At 40.3% G+C, this 18114-nt stretch overlaps 1 protein-coding gene across 1 annotated transcript in view; it reads left to right on the top strand.

Annotated features, from left to right (window-relative positions):
• Positions 1-18114, top strand: part of LOC110158275 (glutamate receptor ionotropic, NMDA 2A-like) — a 457669-nt gene that overhangs the window by 316195 nt on the left and 123360 nt on the right. Inside the window, 1 exon segment of the mRNA XM_055158022.1 lies at positions 4413-4566. Within this exon segment, the coding sequence (XP_055013997.1) occupies positions 4413-4566 (154 nt within the window).

Genomic DNA, 18114 nt, shown 5'->3' with positions numbered 1-18114 from the left:
TTAATCAGTTGAGTCACTTAACCTCAGCTAAATTCTTGATCAGAATCACTACGCACTACACTACACATTTGATGCTTCAATAATTCTAAAAATCTATGCAAAATACTTGTACTTTTTACTCCTAAACTACGATTTTTAACAGGTTCTTCAATACTTTTACTTAGAGATTTTTTCATGTGATACTTTTACTAGTAGCCAAAGGGGGAATTCATGAAAATCGTGCACTTCTGGAAAAGTTTTTGATTTTTGGCAGGGTGTTAGGTATGGGCCTAAGGTTTTTTAAAAATCCATGGATACAAGTTACGGTATGCATAAATTCCACACTACAAGTTCAGCTCTACAAGTACACACTACAGGTATGCCCTACAAGTACATACTACAAGTACGCTGTACAATTACACACTGCAAGTACGCTCTACAAGTACATACGCTCTGCAAGTACAAACTACAGGTACACTCTACAGGTATGCTCTACAAGTACACACTACAGGTATGTGCTACAAGTACATATGACAAGTACACACTACAAGTATGTTCTACAAGTACACCCTACAAGTACACTTTACAACTACACACTACAGGTATGCTCAACGCGTACACACTACAGGTACACTTAACAAGTACGCACTACAGGTACGTTCTACAAGTACACACTACAGGTATCCTCTACAAATACACATAACAAGTATGCGCTACAAGTACATGTTACAAGTACGCTCTACAAGTACATAGTAGAAGTATGCTTTACAAGTACACACTACAGGTACGCCCTACAAGTACATACTACAAGTACGCTGTACAATTACACACTGCAAGTACGCTCTACAAGTACATACGCTCTGCAAGTACAAACTACAGGTACACTCTACAGGTATGCTCTACAAGTACACACTACAGGTACGCTCTGCAAATTCACACTAAAGATATGTGCTACAAGTACATATGACAAGTACACACTACAAATACGCTCTACAAGTACACCCTACAAGTACGCTTTACAATGACACACTACAGGTATGCTCAACGCGTACACACTACAGGTACACTTAACAAGTACGCACTACAGGTACACTTAACAAGTACGCACTACAGGTACGTTCTACAAGTACACACTACAGGTACGTTCTACAAGTACACACTACAGGTATCCTCTACAAATACACATAACAAGTATGCGCTACAAGTACATGTTACAAGTACGCTCTACAAGTACATAGTAGAAGTATGCTTTACAAGTACACACTACAGGTACGCCCTACAAGTACACACTACAGGTATGCTCTAGAAGTATATATACAAGTACGCTCTACCAGTACACAATGCAAGTATGCTCTACAAGTACACACTACAGGTACATTCTACAAGTATACAATACAAGTACGCTGTATAATTACACACTGCAAGTATGCTCTACAAGTACATACTATTAGTATGCTCCACAAGTATACACTACAAGTACACTCTACAAATATACACTACAAGTATGCTCTACAAGTATACACTACAAGTACACTCTACAAATATATACTACAAGTATGCTCGACAAGTATACACTACAAGTACACATTAATCCTGACTACCCACAAAGCCGTAAATATTTTTGAACTGAGTCATGTTGACAAATTTAGATCAAACTTTCCGCTGTGCTCTTTTAAACCCGAGAAATGGCTTTGGCCGAGGCGTGGGGAGCAGTGTATGAGATGTCCATCTGTCACGATGCGTTCAGGAGCACAAACACTGGCCCTGGACATAAGACTACTGTGTGTGAGTTTAGTGAGGCCGGACGTGCCCTGAAAGCATCTGTGACATTTGGCCTGGATCATCAGTCTGAGCAGTTTTACGGAGAACAGTCCAAACAAACGAGACACTGAGCTCAAGGGCCCGGGCAGGTTCAGGGTCCCGTGTTCAGAGCTTGACTTGATGCATTTATGTATTTGATTGATTTGATAAGGACGGTGCATATTAATTAATGTCTGTAATTACAACAAATACAAAATACAAAAACAGGTACACAGAGTAAAAGGCCACATTCAAAGTGTTCACAGACTTCAGGTTTTTCTTTATCTGCAGTTGTGCAGTTTAAAAGTGGGCAGAGATTCATTCCTTCATTTCATTCATTTATTTATTTGTTTGAGCCAGGTACAACAAGATTCAAAAACAATAACAAAAATAGTGATATGGACGTGACATATTTGGGACCGGGTGCTCAAAAGGAGTAGGATGAAGTTTAAAGAAACTTATGGAGTCCTACCCCTATTGTTTTACATAATCACATGGTTCACTTTTTTTTTTTGACCTTAGGGGCGGGTATGTGGGTGGGTAGTAATTACACAAGGGCAGGTCAGTACTAAACCAGGACTAAACCAGGACTAATCTTGGACTTGAGAGAGAGAGAACCCCGAGTCTGTGGAGGTAAGTGCTGTGCTTTGTGGACAGTTACCTCTGTGCGGCGCGTAGCTCTGCTCCGGTCCTTTCGCCTGTGGTCACTCGACGGTCTACACGGGTGCACCTCCGAACCTGTCCCTACAGTGAGTCCTGGTTTAGTCCTCCTGGTCAGTTCTGGAATCAGTCCTGAGTTAGTCCTGAGTTAGTCCTGGGTTAGTCCTGGTTTAGTCCTGTTTAGTCCTGTTTAGTCCGTGGTGTGTGGTGCAAAAGTTCGGCGTCTCGATCAGTGTTTCTTCTGCTCAGTAAATAATGCCTGTGAAGTGATGACAGTCGAGTCGCATCTGTGAATTCATATTTGTACTGAAGAAAGTGTAACCATGATTGTAATTCTTGAAGATTAACTTTTCAATTCGTATTCTGATGGATGCTTCATCTGATAGATGATAAAGCTTGTAATTTGCACAGGCGGGTAACGGGTGGAATGTTAACGGATCCGGGAAGGTGGGGGTTTAATTTTGATATAATCACGGGTTAAAAGGCGGGTGCGGTGCTGAACTGCCGGGCGGGGGCAGGTGCGGGTCTCCAAAAATGGACCCGTGCAGGACCCTGCATCACAGTTTGTCCAAATATAGAGGATATCCACATTCAGCATAGGAGTGGGCGATATCTTGATATTTTAAATATATCAAGACTTTTTTTTAAATACAAAATGGATTCTGACATTTTTCATCTGATCGTGATATATTTTTTTGCTCCATATCGCCCAGCCCTAATTCACCATCAAAATGAATGAGTAGACAGATAAAGTAATAAACAGATGACTCCTAGAACAGTAACACCAATGGCGTCCAAGGTTATCTCCATGGAGACAAGCAGCTGGTGCATCTTTCATTATAAAGGTTACACAGTGCACCTTTAAGTAGCATATACAGAATCACTGTATACTCTCAAACGAGTAAATCTGTGTTTCCCACCAACCTAAAGGTCACTGAATGAAACCCTGCTTAAAAAATGCATATTGTTCTTGTGCGCTTGGGCAAGACACTTCACTCTTCTGATCTAAGTGCGTGTGTGTGTGAGTGATTTGCAGTCGAAGGGTCCGTCTGTCTGTCCCAGGGAGGCTACAACATTATCTTAACTCTCTCCTAATGACAGAGTGTGGAGTGAATGCATCATGACAGAGCGGTGAGAGGCTTTGACAGCTCTATAAAGTACATTACAAGTGTAAGATTATTATTATTATTGAATAATGACTGACTCGGAGTTGTGTGCGCGGCCTCACAAGCTGCAGCAGAACACTCATTAGATGGCCATAGTCACATTATTACAACATCCACTAAAGTCATTAGAGTCTTACAAAGTGAACGACTGAAGGGAATTACTCCAAACTGATGTAGAGAGCTTGTTTTATTTTTAAATATTTTTTTTTTCTATTGTGTGTCTAGACCAAACACAACACAGCACCACTAAACCAAGACCAAACCAGGACTAGGCCAGAACTAAATCAGGACTAGACCAGGAACAATCCAAGACTAAACTAGGACCATACCAGGACCAGACCCAAACCAGGACCAAACCAGGACCAGCCAAACCAGGACCAGACCCAAACGAGCACCAAACCAGTACTAGACCAGGACCAAACCAGGACCAGATCCAAACCAAGACCAAACTAGCACTAGACCAGGACCAATCCAGGACTAAACTAGGACCAGACCATGACTAGACCAGGACCAAACACAACACCACTAAACCAAGACCAAAACAGGACTAGACGAGGACCAAACCAGGACTAAACTAGGACCAAACCAGGAGCAGACCCAAACCAGGACAAACCAGGACTAGACCAGGAGTAGACTGGGACTAAATCAAGACCAAACCAGGATTAGAGTGGGACCAAACCAGGATTAGATCAAAACCAAACCAGGACCTTTTTTTGAGTGGAATCATGGAGGATTTGTTGAAGTGCACAAGGTTTCGATGTACTTGTTAAACCTCCTGTACTTCTTGTCTTGTGTTGCGGTGTACAGGTGGTGTATAAGAAGGCTGAGATGGCTGTAGGCTCCCTCACCATAAATGAGGAGAGGTCAGAGGTCATCGACTTCTCCGTGCCTTTCGTGGAGACGGGCATCAGCGTGATGGTATCCCGTAGCAACGGCACTGTCTCCCCCTCCGCCTTCCTCGGTAACTACACTTTTATTTTCTTTTACATTTGTGATACTGGTATCAAATATCGGCACAGATCCAAGAAAATCTGCTAGATAATATCGGTTCAGCCAATATCCTGGTTGGACTTTTAACCCCTTAATGCCTGAATTTATATAACTGTATATAAAAACATGTTTTGTCTGTGTTTGTGCCTTTAAGTAGATGGTAAATTAAGTTGACATTATTCATTTGACTATTGAAAATAAATAAACAGAACTTAGGTAAGGTAAGGTTTGGTTGCTTTATGCTTTAGGTAAATTTGTTTTGCAGATTTGAGAGGCAGGTCCCACATTTCACATTTCATTTATCCACATTATGAACAATAAACACGTATAAAAACACAAATACAAAATAAAGTGTCACAAAGCTCCAGTGGAGAGTAAGTTTGTTCCATAAACAATTAATCAAATTCATCCATCACACTTGACTAAATTCACAATAAATATTAAAAATATAAAAACACACAATTTTTCCAAGACAAACATAATAAAACTGATAGATAAATTGATTACAATTCATTGTAATTTACAATTTATTCATAAGCGTGATAGCCGCTGGAACACTCCTTTTAAAATGATTTGTTCTAGATCTTGGGACTAAAAGTGTCTGACCAGAGGGAAGCAGCTGAAACTTTGAGTTTACTGGATGTTGCTCGTCTTTTAAAATTCTCTGGGACATCCTGTGTAAGTGTCTTGAGTACAGGGAGTCCAGCGGCTCTGAGGATGGACAATCACCTCACTCGCCCATTTACCCAACTGATTCAGGGAGTTCTTGTTTTTAGCAGAGACACTTCCAAACCATGAGACCAATGAAAATGTTAAAACTGATTCCATAAACGTTTTATAGAACAGTGTCATTAAGGCTCTGTCTATATGGTAGAAGGAGAACTTCCTCAGACAATGAAGACGCTGGTTCCTCTTTTACTCAAAGTAGCACAATCATCGTCAAAGGTCAAATTTGAATCAATGAGTGTTCCAAGATACTTGTAGGAGTCCACACACTCAACTGACTGCCCCTTTATATATGTGACGTCATTCTGAGGCGCACTCTTTCCAGAGTGAATAATCATATCCTTCGTTTTGGAAACATTTAGGTTTAGATATGACTCTTCACACCATTTTACAAAGTCATCAACGATTGGCCCATGTTTGTTGGAAATTTGGGTATGTTGCAAATTTGCGACAACTAGAAACAAGTTCTTGCAAAAAGTTGCATATGCACTAACCGGCATTTTGGGAATGCAGCGGTCTGTCGCATATTTGTGACAGTCGGCATTAAGGGGCTGTTGTGATGCAATAAGACCATTTACTCAGTGATGTTGGCCCAGGACATCCCATCATGTTTGAACATTAATTCATACAAAATGGTTCTGTAATTTCTTGCAGGATAAATAAGTTATATAACACAACTGGATCAAATTTCTGTCTGTGTTTTGAGAGAAAAACATTTTCAAATTTCAAACCCTACACTGGTATTGGTGACTATCAGATATCGGTAGATACTTAAAGCGATAATATCCATATTGGTATTTGAACTGTAAAAGCTGTATTGATGAGTTTTATTCATGTGTTTGTATAATCTTGCATAATTTGTCTGTTTTCCTCTCAAAATGCTCTACCTTGTGATATCATTGGGTGATAATCGATGACTTGCTCCTGTGTGTTTTTTAGTACATACACCTTTAAAAGTCTTGAATTATGCAAAAGTGACTCTTATGAGCTTTAAAGAGACAGTTAAGAATTTTGGACATAGGGCTTCATTTTCTAGTGATCCAGAGTGTTGGAGACGTGTGGAGACACTTTTTTAAATATTCCATCCAGTCCTTGTATTTGCAGAGGTCGCTGGTGCTAGGCTAGTGCATGTCAATGGCCATAGTTATCCTGCCACTAAAAACAGTCTTACCCACTCCACTAAACACCCAAAGCAAATCTATTATTACACCAGACTGTCCATGTAAATGTCTGTGTTGGTGGAATAATGTTTGAAATAAAAGTAACCTTGCATCGCATCAATCGTCGCATGCTGAGGGACTATTTTCTCATATATCAGTCCGCCGCTGCTAAGCTTTCTATCAGGAAATACAACTCACTGCTGCTGCTCAGACATAAATCCTTCAAATGCAAGGCTGGTTTTACTTCTAAAATTATTCTATCAACACAGACATTTACATCAACAGTCTTGTTTGAGTAATCTTATATTATTAGTCTGTCTACATCTCTAAAGCTCAAAATGCTTTCTTCTACTTTGTGATGTCATTTAGTGGTAAATTAACAGCTACTTTTTACCTTTTGGCTTAAATCATCCAAATGATTCTAGTGAAGGTGTTTGGAGTTTAAAAACTGTTGGGGAGTGGAGCACAAAGTGTTTTCTGTTTGAGAGAAGAACTCGGTATACAGGTTTTGTGTGTGAAAGAAACAAAACACAAACACACTCCAGGTATGTTTGTGATGAGGAAACTGCTAATTAATGCTACCGCTAACTAATTATAAAATCACAATTGAAACAGGAACATCTCCATGGAGACGAGGCGAACATTTCCATAGTGCTGCGTTTTCGGTGGCCTGGGTTAACCTTCAAAACATGGATTGCATTATTTAGGCGATTACCCCCATTAGGTCACATGTAACAGACTGAGTGCATGTTACTTACTGCAGCGGTGCGTTCATGTGCGCAGGAAAAAACAGCACTGTCACGCCACTTAGCTAACACTACAGTTCAATACAGCTTCAGCACAATGCTCATCTATACGCAGTTTATATTTCACGTCATTTCAAACACTAACGTCTCGGATTTATAGCGGAATTTCACGGTCAGATTGCAGATTTGTCGAGCTGGTTTATGCTTAAAGGATCCATATTATACTATTTTCTGATTTATGTTATAATGTTTCCTCATCACAAACAGACCTGGAGTTGTGTTTTGTTTCATTCACACATGTTTAACTCACAAACCCTGCAGATTTAGGTTGAGTTCTTCTCTCAGACTCAAAATACTCGGTTCTACCTTGTGATGTCATGAGGTAATACAGAAAGTGCTCCACTGTTTTAGGAGTAGAGTTATTAAACTGCTCAACTAAAGGTAGCTGTTAATTTGAAAACTACCCCTACATGACATCACAAGGTGGAACAGAGTATTTTGAGCTTTGGAGATGTAGACAGACTAATAATAAAAGTCAGGATTATTTAAACATACGGAAGCTCTAAGTGGCAAGAGAAAAAAAAAAAAAAAAAAAGGTACGTCATTTGGGCTTTTTTTTTTTTTTTTTTTCCATCAACAACTCCAAAAAAAAAAAAAAAAATCTTGTCTTTTTTTTTTTTTTTTTCAGCAATGGTATTTTTTTTTCTAAACAAAATAAAAATTTTAAAATCCTAAAACAAAAAAAAAAAAAAATTCCTAAAAAAAAAAAAAAAAAAAAAGATTGACATGATTTTTTTATTTCTTTCATTTTTTGAGTTGGTGCAAAAAAATAAAATAAAGTAAAATAAAATAAATTAAAAAAAATAAGCAAACAAAACAAAAAAAAAAATTAGAAAACAGAGGTGCCTCTTTTTTCTTCTTTCTTTCTTTTTTTTCTTTTTTTTTTTTTTTTTTTGTTCCCTTAGGGCTTTTGTATAAACACGTGTGAATGAAACAAAACACAACTCCAGGTCTGTTTTTAACAAAGAAACAGCATTTTAACATGGCTAAACGCTCACAAGGGTCAATTTTCTTTTTTAATATCTCTGTAATTACTGGACCGATCCACATGAAAGAAGAACTGGCACAAAATTGTCTTCTCTGTCAGCATAAATAAATAAAAGCGAATGACCCGTTCACAGTTGTCTCAGAAAATGATGCTATTCTTCAATTATTATTCATACGACAGTAATGATATCAGAGAAAAAGTATATTACTTAGCTTCAGTGAAACAGGGGTGGGATTTAAATACATTATTTTTATTGCACAGCATGTCACATTTTGTCTGCACAAGTGCTGCTTTTACAAATCAACATACTCTCCAGTTCTAATGAAGTACTAATTCAGGAATGATGAATGACAAGACCAAGGAAAAATGACTTTACTTTTTACATACAGTTAAGCAAGATCTATGGAACGAGAATATGGCAATAACTTATAGATATTTGACAATTAAAGGTTTAAAGGTGAATTGGTTTTCATCTCGACATCTGCACATTCATCTCTAGGGTTCCTTCAGTCTCTTCACACGCTGAATCCTGAAGATATTTGAATGCTGTCTAATAATTGATCTAACCTATTCTTTATTTCAGACTAAAGCTTCAGTTTGGACAGGAGTGGTCTGGCAGGTCTTGGGGCAAAGAAGATCTGAATTTGGTTGCTTAGCGCACTCGTATTTCTCGTGTAAACATAGTGAAAATTAGAATACAAGTAAATAGCCCCATAACTCCCAAACGGGGTCTATTTGATGAGAACAGATTGTGTCCTACATGATTCTCGTACATCTCCAGGTTAGCAGTGCCTGGAGCTTTTCCTCTGGCCCCAATGCGAGCTCGCTACTGGGGCACGACCAAAGGAGGGGCTTCCTTGTTGGCAAAACCCCCCACATAAAATGGAATCTTATATTCTGGGAGCTGGCCAAATACGCCTTGTTCTCCCCGGCTTTCTCCACCACCCCGAGCGTATGAATATTTGTGTGAAAAGGCAGGGGAAGTAGAGCATGGCGTAGCTTTTTGGAATGCTCAGACAAAGCTTTCGCTCCTCTGGTTCTAATCTCGTGTGGTTGTGTGTTTGTGTAAACTGGATTTTTTCCATGTTTCTGTGTTCATTAAAAGAACATACATACATGGAATAAATACTCACTTTAAGTAATACTTCTTGTCTCCGTGGAAATGGTTATGCATTACCTGGAATGTTCCACAGTATTCAAAGATATATCCTGGATATTCCTGTGGCATCACAAGAATTCCTATAGTTTAAAGTAGGGGTGGGTGATATCTTGATATTTTAAATATATCGAGATATGCCAAAGATGTTCATTTTTGTCTTCTTATGTACTTTAACTTCTTGGGTTCTTTTTAAAGACAATACAGTAAAGTGTATTTACCTTGTTGACATGTTTCGGCTGCTGCTGCGAGCCATCTTCAGAACTGTCACCGGTGTTGGTGGTGACGTGCGGTATATCAGCTGTTGTTACTTCCTGTAGGCGTGGTCAGCCTGATGGACCTGGCAGGTCGCTCAGACTGACCACGCCTCCTCGGGTCACTGGATCAGAAAACAACAAGTTCAAACGCTGGATCAAGGAGGCCACTGAAATCAGGAAAGGAGGCACAGACAGCATTAACCGTACTGACGCCGCGTTCCTCCTTTCACACCCCTGGGACACCCTCCTCCAGAGAACACCGGGCGACGGGAGGCGTGGTCAGTCTCGATATGGATTCGGACATATTCTATATATCGATATAATGCCTATATTCAATTCTGATTTCACCGCTTTGCTTGTTTGCCTCCCTGATTTTAATCGCTTGTGTTTCATTCACTCCTCACTGCCGCGGCGAATGCCCAAGGTTGGTGCCAATAAAAAGCTTCCACCTTTTAAAAACAAGACCATCAGCAGCACATCCTCACAGAGAGAACACTCATATTTCACTGACTCGATTCCTTTAGTCCGACAGAAGCTGAACTGCATCAGCGCACAAGGAGCTCGCTGTTTATGCAAATTAGCCATGCGCGTTTACATTTCGTTTCTGTAAAATGTAAACACGTGCGCAAAGTTACATTAAACACATTATAATGTCAAACGGACTGATGTGGCTCTAGAGTCGTTCTGCTTTATATGTTGTAAAGTTTAGTCATGTAAAGTTTATTTATGCAGAAGATTTTAATCAATAATCTGCTGCAGTGTCACTTGTACAATAGTGTTTAGAAACGTTGGGTTTGCTCTGTGCAGTGGATTGTGGGAAACCTCAGAGCTCCTTACGCTGGTGAGGAACATGGATCTATTAAAAGAAGGAATGTCCTGAGCTTCTTCTACTAAAGGAGCACATGGTTATCATATGGTCAACAGATTAAATGCAATGATGAGCTTGAGTTGAGTTGTTTTATTTTTGAGTGAAAAGTAGGACATATGTATTATTTCTTTTATTTTACATTTACATTATTATTTATGTAATCAAGGATTTTTCATAATCTTAAATGTGGCAGAAGCACTTTGTTCCTACATGAACTGCTGACCTCTTGCACTTCAGTAAAAAAAGACCTTGTGGAATTCAGATTTTTGGGGGGTTATTTTTCCTGTACAGATATCGAGATATATATTGTATGTCGAGATATAGCAAAATATATCGAGATATATTTTTTGCCCCATATCGCCCAGCCCTAGTTTAAAGTTCCTATATTATGCTTAATTGACTCTTGTGAGCTTTAGGCCATGTTAGAATGTTGTCACCTCATCAAAAACAGACCTGGAGTTGTGTTTTGTTTCATTCACACGTGTTTGTGTGATCCTGAAAATCCTGAAGTGAGACTCTATGTGCAGAATTTGTGTGTGAAACGTGTGTGAATGAAACAAAACACAACTCCAGGTCTGTTTGTGATGAGGAAACATTAACATTAAAACACGGATGAGAAAATAGCGTGGATCCTTTACCGTGGTAGGTCTTGTGCAGTGGGGTTGACCTCTCTACCTCTGTCCTGTATGAATGAACACACACTGTCATCCATGTGTGAGGTGTCAGCAGAGCAGGAGGGGGCCGTGCTGCTCTCATGTTCACGAATGGCTGCCTTGTGTGTGTGCGTGTTTGTGTGTGAGTTGGCATTTGTGTGAGCATTGGAAAGTACCTGAATATACAGTATGTAGCCTACCAAGTATCCGGATTCCGAATACACATTTTGAGTAACTGGTAACTCTTTAATTTGTTGGTATTCAGTGGTGGTAGTAGTTACTATTCTAAAATCAAAGGAGTGCATACAGGTGCACTACTTGGTCACACAATGTTGGCTGGCTGGTTGTTGTTGTTCCACATATTTAATGAGAAAAACAGAAAACACAGTTCTGGTGGTGTGTGAATGTGGGATTTTTCCTTCTTCAGTTAGTGAAAAGAAATGCATCAAAGAAAGCTGTTTTTATAGCCTAATTTAACAGCCGGTTTCACTTTGTAGAAACCGTCTGACTTCGTAGTGTTAGAATTTGTTTGCTCAACAGTAGGCAGGTACTTTTTATCATTTAATCAATCGTTGCTATTTGGTCGTGACGTATGTAATGCACCACTAATGGGGCCAACTGATATATAAGCTATATATAGATAAATATATATTAAGCTTTTCCCAAATCCGGTAGGAAGAAACAAACATTCTCTTTGTTCCCGGCTTTAAATCCTCGATCTTGGAAATTGTTGTCAACACTGAATATATGGCTCTTTGCTGATTGGCTGGTGCCTGAACTCGCGCTTCTGGGGGGTTTTTGCAAACCATCTTTTGTATTCTGATTGATTCCTGACCCAGTCCCTGGAGAGAAATGAAACTGAGCGGAGGCACTAGGTGGCGCCAGCCTGGCTACTGTTTTTACTCCTGTGCACAGTTTTTACACTATAATTTAAATGCAACCGGATGTAAAAGTAGACTATTCTGACTCTACTCTGATACAGTCATATAACACAATATGTTATGAAATACATTTTAATACATGCATTCAGTATTCTGTAATAAAATACAGTTTCAAACTATTCTTCCCATCACTGAATGCGTGTTACCGTGTGTGTGTGTTTGTGCATGAGTGAACATGTGTGCTTGCGTGTTAGCTGCTAGTAGAGTCGGCTCAGTCTCCTCACAGTGGGATTAGAGGCTCTCGAGTCTCTCAGGTGGACTACAGCTGCTGCAGAGGTGTTCACAGGAGCAGTGTTTACTGTGTTACTGATAATGATGGGAGAAACTATTTGAATTTTGAATAGTTTGATTGAAAAAATTATACAGCAAATTGGTACATAAATATTTGTACAATAAAAATTGTATGAATATTTAATTTGTTTTGTAAATGTTGCTTCTTTCAGAGAAAAGCAATGATGGAAGCAACTTTTCTTTCTGTTCTGGACCATGGTGATGCCTTGTATACACAGCTCCCCCTTCCACTCTGCACAAACTGGACTCTGTGTATCTGCATCACTGAGGTTTATCACCGATGCCAAGTCTCTCACTCATCACTGCACTCGTGATGGTTTAGTCGGCTGGACATTGCTAACAATTCGCAGAAACAGCATTGGATAATATTTATTTAGAGAAAAATCCTGCACACTGTCTTACTTGCAAATTGGCGAGGAGAAAATTCAGTTTGTCGACTGGACAAAAGTTAGTTTGGTTGAAGACGTTTCGCAGCTGATCCAAGCTGCTTCTTCAGTTCTAGTCAGACGCTGGTGGACACTTCCTTATATCTGCAGGGAGGAGCTAACTACACTGAAACTAACACACCTACTTGTTTACAGTTTCTGTTAGTTCGTTAAGGCCTATTGACCTGTACAGGGTGTTGGGTCTAATTAGCAGAACAATTTATGGCCATAATGGACCTCACCCCACTACCAGAAGAATCATATAGTGCTCTCCAGTTCTGAATAGGAGAAATTTCAGTTGATTATTTATTGATTTTTATTGTAAAATGAGACTAATTCAATTGAATGTTGACAAAAATTATGTTGTAGCTCATCAAAAAGAACAAAGAAATGTAAACCAGAGGTGCTCACACTTTTTCAGCATGCGAGCTACTTACAAAATGACCAAGTCAAAATGATCTACCTAATACAAAGCCAAGCAAACTGCACTGAAACACTCTGTGCCCCTTTTTTGGACCCTCACCCACAGTTTGAGAACCTCTTCTTTAAGAGAACTTCCTCTGGCACTTTACACAAAACTGTGAAAAAAGTGAAGGAAGATTTTTAAACCTGTTTTTTTAAAGTTCCAAACTGGAGTTACATTCTTTTCTGGTTTCACAGTGATATTTACCAGCCTCTGTACGTTTACCAAACCAAACGCACATCGTGACAAACACAGATGCATTTGTGCACTTTAATTAGGCAAACTTCAGTCAAATGTGACAGTAGGTCTGTTCTGTAGATCCGCTCTATGCTGTAGACCTGCTTTGTCCCAACACTGGAACACAAATTTAGACTGGTTTTTGCTTCACGTTTGGTCTTGCTCTTCTAATCAGCCGCACTGTGGGAGGGGCTTGTGTTCGCTGTACGCAGGAAGGAGTGAGAGCGTGAAAAGGCGAGGGGCGGCGTGCTGACGTGAGGCAGATGGACAGGTAGGATGTTTAGGAAGTTGAACCTGCCCTGTGATGCACGCTGGTACACGAGGGCACATGCTGTTGCAGACGAGCCGTGCACAGGGAGAGTGTGTAGATTTGTTATGTGCCGTAGAGTCTCCGCGGGTTTCAAATGAGCGCACAGGCTGCACTGAGACGCCCCACACGCTCCTGCACCCGCTACAAGTTTATTGCCAACAGCAGCGGCCGTAATGAAATATGATCACACTTGTTGAGCGTCAGACCTCGAGTGAGAGACAAGACCGAGTCCAAGTCCGAGACTAGTACTAAGACAAGGCGATCTACCCACACGACCTTGGCGATCGACTGGTAGATCGGGATCGACGTATTGTGCACCCCTGATGTAGGGGTGTCGAACAGCACTGGTGAACAGCACTGGTGAACTTTGTGTCCCACTTTGAAATGACATTCTGTTCAAGTAGATTTACAGATGTTACACAAAACTGACTGACGTGCGCTTTTAGCATGTTATAATTCTGTTACCTGCTCAAAAAACAGACCTGGAGCTGTGTTTTGTTTCATTCCCGCATGTCTGATTAACCCTGTGTTATTGCCCGCATCCACAAAACCTCAAAATCCTCTGTTTACCGAAGTTCACCCATGCACTTCACTCATCTGTTTTAGCCTCTCGAGATAATCTTTCGCTCCATCACTCTCTCCACTCAAGCACTTTTCAATATTCCGCCAGCGACGCCGAGGTGAACTGCCCCCTCCGAGCTCCGGTCCGCGGGGTTATTATTTTGTCAATCGTCTCATTCTATTTGCCCATGTTCTCTGGCTCATTTGGCTCTGTAATTACGCCGCTCGTCTTTGGTTCCACCGCGAGTCCAACGCGGAGTCCGTAGCTGAATCCGTCCCCACATCACAAGCAGCCGCCCCCACCGGACCACCGCTGCACACAAGCACACACTCGCACATACACACAGACGCACACACACAGTCGCCCCTCTGCAGATCTCATCCAAGGGAATAATGAGAAATATGGAAATGCGATTCTCCGGTTAACTCCTCTCGCGTGTCTGTCTGTCCGTCTGTCAAGAGTGCATGATTTGACACTCTTGAAATTCTAGACCGGTTCAACAAATCAAATAGATAATTACCAAGATGTTAAGTTAAAGTGAATGTGGCATAAGTGTTTAACTGTGTGTGTTTTTTTTTTTCTTTAAAGAGCTCATATTGCACTATTTAAATACTGTCTTTCGAGTTTACATGGAAATCATAATTGAACATGGAAAACATGAAAAAGACATTAAATCGCCTTTATTAAATTCTGCTCAACGTCTGGGGGTTGGGAAGGGTTCTGATTGGACAGAGACACTAATGTATTTACGTCAACCGGAAGAAAACACACTCTTCAACTGCTACCGGATTTTTTGTCATCTCGGTTTGTCGTTACGCCACGGACACACACATTTTTTTCGCAGTGGTTCCGATGATAATTAAGCAGCAGCTCAAGAATTCTCTCATCCCACATCAGCTGAGGAGGAGAAGGGAAGAGTGTCGGAGAAGGGAGGAAGAAGACAAACTGAGTCAGCGGCTGCTCTACCTCAGCCCACTCCCGCATCCCTCTCACAAATCCAAAGAGACGTGGATGAAAGTCCGAAGCCAGGACTGGTGGAGCCAGATCGCACGAATCGCGTCAGAAGGGCGACACAACGAGCATGCACTGAACGACCGGGATTATTTTTAAGTAGAATAAACATTTGCATGATCGAGGAATAAATTAATTTGGCTTTAAATTCGGGATAAACCACCAACTTACCCATATTGTGTTTACATGGTCATTTTTAAATTTGTATTCAGAATGACATGATTTTATTCGGAATTAAAGCTCTCAGGTAAACATGGCAACTGTTGTTTCCTCATCACAAACGGACCTGGAGTTGTGTTTTGTTTCATTCTCACAAATCCTGCATATTTAGTCTCCAAACTCCATACATCTTCACTAGAATTATTTGGATAATGTCAGATTTGGAATTGCCAGTCTCTACTGAACAAAAGGTAAAAAAGGTAACAACACGAAAACTACCACTTCATGACGTCACAAGTTGGAATGGAGCATTTTCCGCTTTGGAGATGTAGACAGACTAATAATAAGAGGTTAGTCAAATATGTTAAATTAAATAAAACAACTCCAGGTCTTTGTCTGAGCAGGTAACAAAACTTGTAATGTGACATAAAGCTCACAAAAGTCAATTTTGTTTAGTGTAGGATCTTTAATTATGATTTTTGTTTGGAGTTGGTAAATATAAATCATAGTTCTTTTCAGTAAAGCTGTAGTTTGTTATCCAGGCTGGTGCGACCTAGTGCCTCTGCTCAATTTCATTTCTCTCCAGTAACTAGGTCAGGAATCAGAATACACTAGACGGTTCGCGAAAACCCTGGAAGTTGTAGACCGTGCACCAGCCAATCAGAGAAAAGCTGTAAAGCCATGATGTCAAACTCAAGTGCCTGTCTGGGTCCCTTTTGTCGTACAGCACAACAGTAAACAAAGCGTCGAGATGGATGTAGATGAAGACAGACATTCTGTGTTGGCAGCGATTCCCACGACTGAGGATTTAAAGCCGAAACAAAGAGAATGTTCGGTAAATTTTATCAAGGGGAAAGATGTTATTACCAGTGATGGACGAATGGAGCCTCATGAAGCACTGACACCTCAGTCGCAATATTGTCTCAACGTGTGTTCAACGTGTCTGAGGCCTTGGAGAAACACTGACCTCTAGTGGACAAATGTAACCATTGGCACGCAGGTGTCTCAGCATCGATGAAGTATTGTTAGTGTAAGACAATACTTGTGTGCAGAGCGACACTGCTCCTAACAACAACAATAATAATGATGATTGAAAATAATATGTAAAGAGAAACATAAATAGCTGCTGTAAATAAGAAAATAGGTCAACTTGTTAGGTGGAATTAGATCAAAGTGATCCCAAACCATGGATCGCTTTTTTCCACTTGTAGATGCCATCGAAAATTAAACAAATGTCAAAAGTCACCAAAATCAGCACTAACGTCACACAATACTCCTCACTACCCAACATTTTTAAGAAATATTGGTGCATCTTTTATACTGTAGCAGTTTAGCGCTTGTCAAACCTTGTGCTGAACACTCTGAAGCACTCTGAACCAATCGCGGAGCGGAACATTCGCTGAGCCAGTGAAACGCTTCGATACACTGAAGCGATTGACACGCAGAGTGAAGCAGTAGGGGAGGGACCGACACTTCCACACTTTGGTCACGTGAGCGGCTGCTGCGAGACGAGCTCCGAGGCAGTGCTTCAGAGCAATTTGTTTCAGAAAGAACGAGACGTGCTCCGGAGCTCCGTCTCATTTGCCCAACATTAGTTATTACACTTCTATTTGGTGAATCACATACATCATGACCAAATAGCAGCAACTGGTTCAATTAAAAAAAGAGCGAACAAATCTCAATGCTGCGAGGTCAGACGGTTTCCCCGAAGTGAAACCAGCTGATGAATCAGGCTGGTAGTTTGTGAAGAAAGGTAGTTTATAGTTCTAGAATGTATGGATGACGTTGGTGTGTTTCAGACAGCATTCACATTCATCACATTCTCACATTTTCCGGTGCCTATCCCGAACCGCAGAAAAAGAGAGACACATTTTTGAATGTGGTGGGATATGGAGGGCTGGGTCAGGATATATATATGCTTTTCAAATCAATCGTATAACAGACAGAGAGAGATTGGAACAGCAGGTGCACTGTGTAACTCTTCTGATGTAAGGTCTGCCGCTTCCTTGTCTCCATAAAAATGATGGTTTAGGTTAGGTTGCTTTATTCGTACCCGTAGGTAAATTTGCTTTGCAGATTTGAGAGACAGGTTCCACATTTCACATTTCATTCATCCACAAAACACACATAAAAACACAATTACAAAATAAAGTGTTACAGTGCTCCGGTGCAGAATGGTTTGTTCCATAAACAACCAGTTAATCCATCCCTCACGCTTGGCTAAAATCACAATAAATCTTAAATATATTAAAAAACACACAATCTTAGATAAATAGATTACAATTTATTCATAAGTACGATAGCAGCCGGAACAAAGCTCCTTTTAAAATGATTCGTTCTAGATCTTGAGACTAAAAACCTCTGACCTTTTGCCTTGGATGTTACACATTATGGCATGAAACATTCAGTATATCCAACATTTATCCAATTACGGTTGTTTTTACGGCTCAAAAAAAAAAACAAAAAAAACTACCAGGCCTCCCTCTCTACAGATCTGACCTGTAAA

Source organism: Boleophthalmus pectinirostris, unplaced genomic scaffold (genome assembly GCF_026225935.1).
Source record: "Boleophthalmus pectinirostris isolate CB_2022bp ecotype Guang Dong unplaced genomic scaffold, ASM2622593v1 HiC_scaffold_22, whole genome shotgun sequence".
NCBI classification, from domain to species: Eukaryota; Metazoa; Chordata; class Actinopteri; order Gobiiformes; family Gobiidae; genus Boleophthalmus; species Boleophthalmus pectinirostris.
The sequence above is the reverse complement of the archived record's forward strand: the minus strand, read 5'-3'. Positions and strand labels throughout refer to the sequence as shown.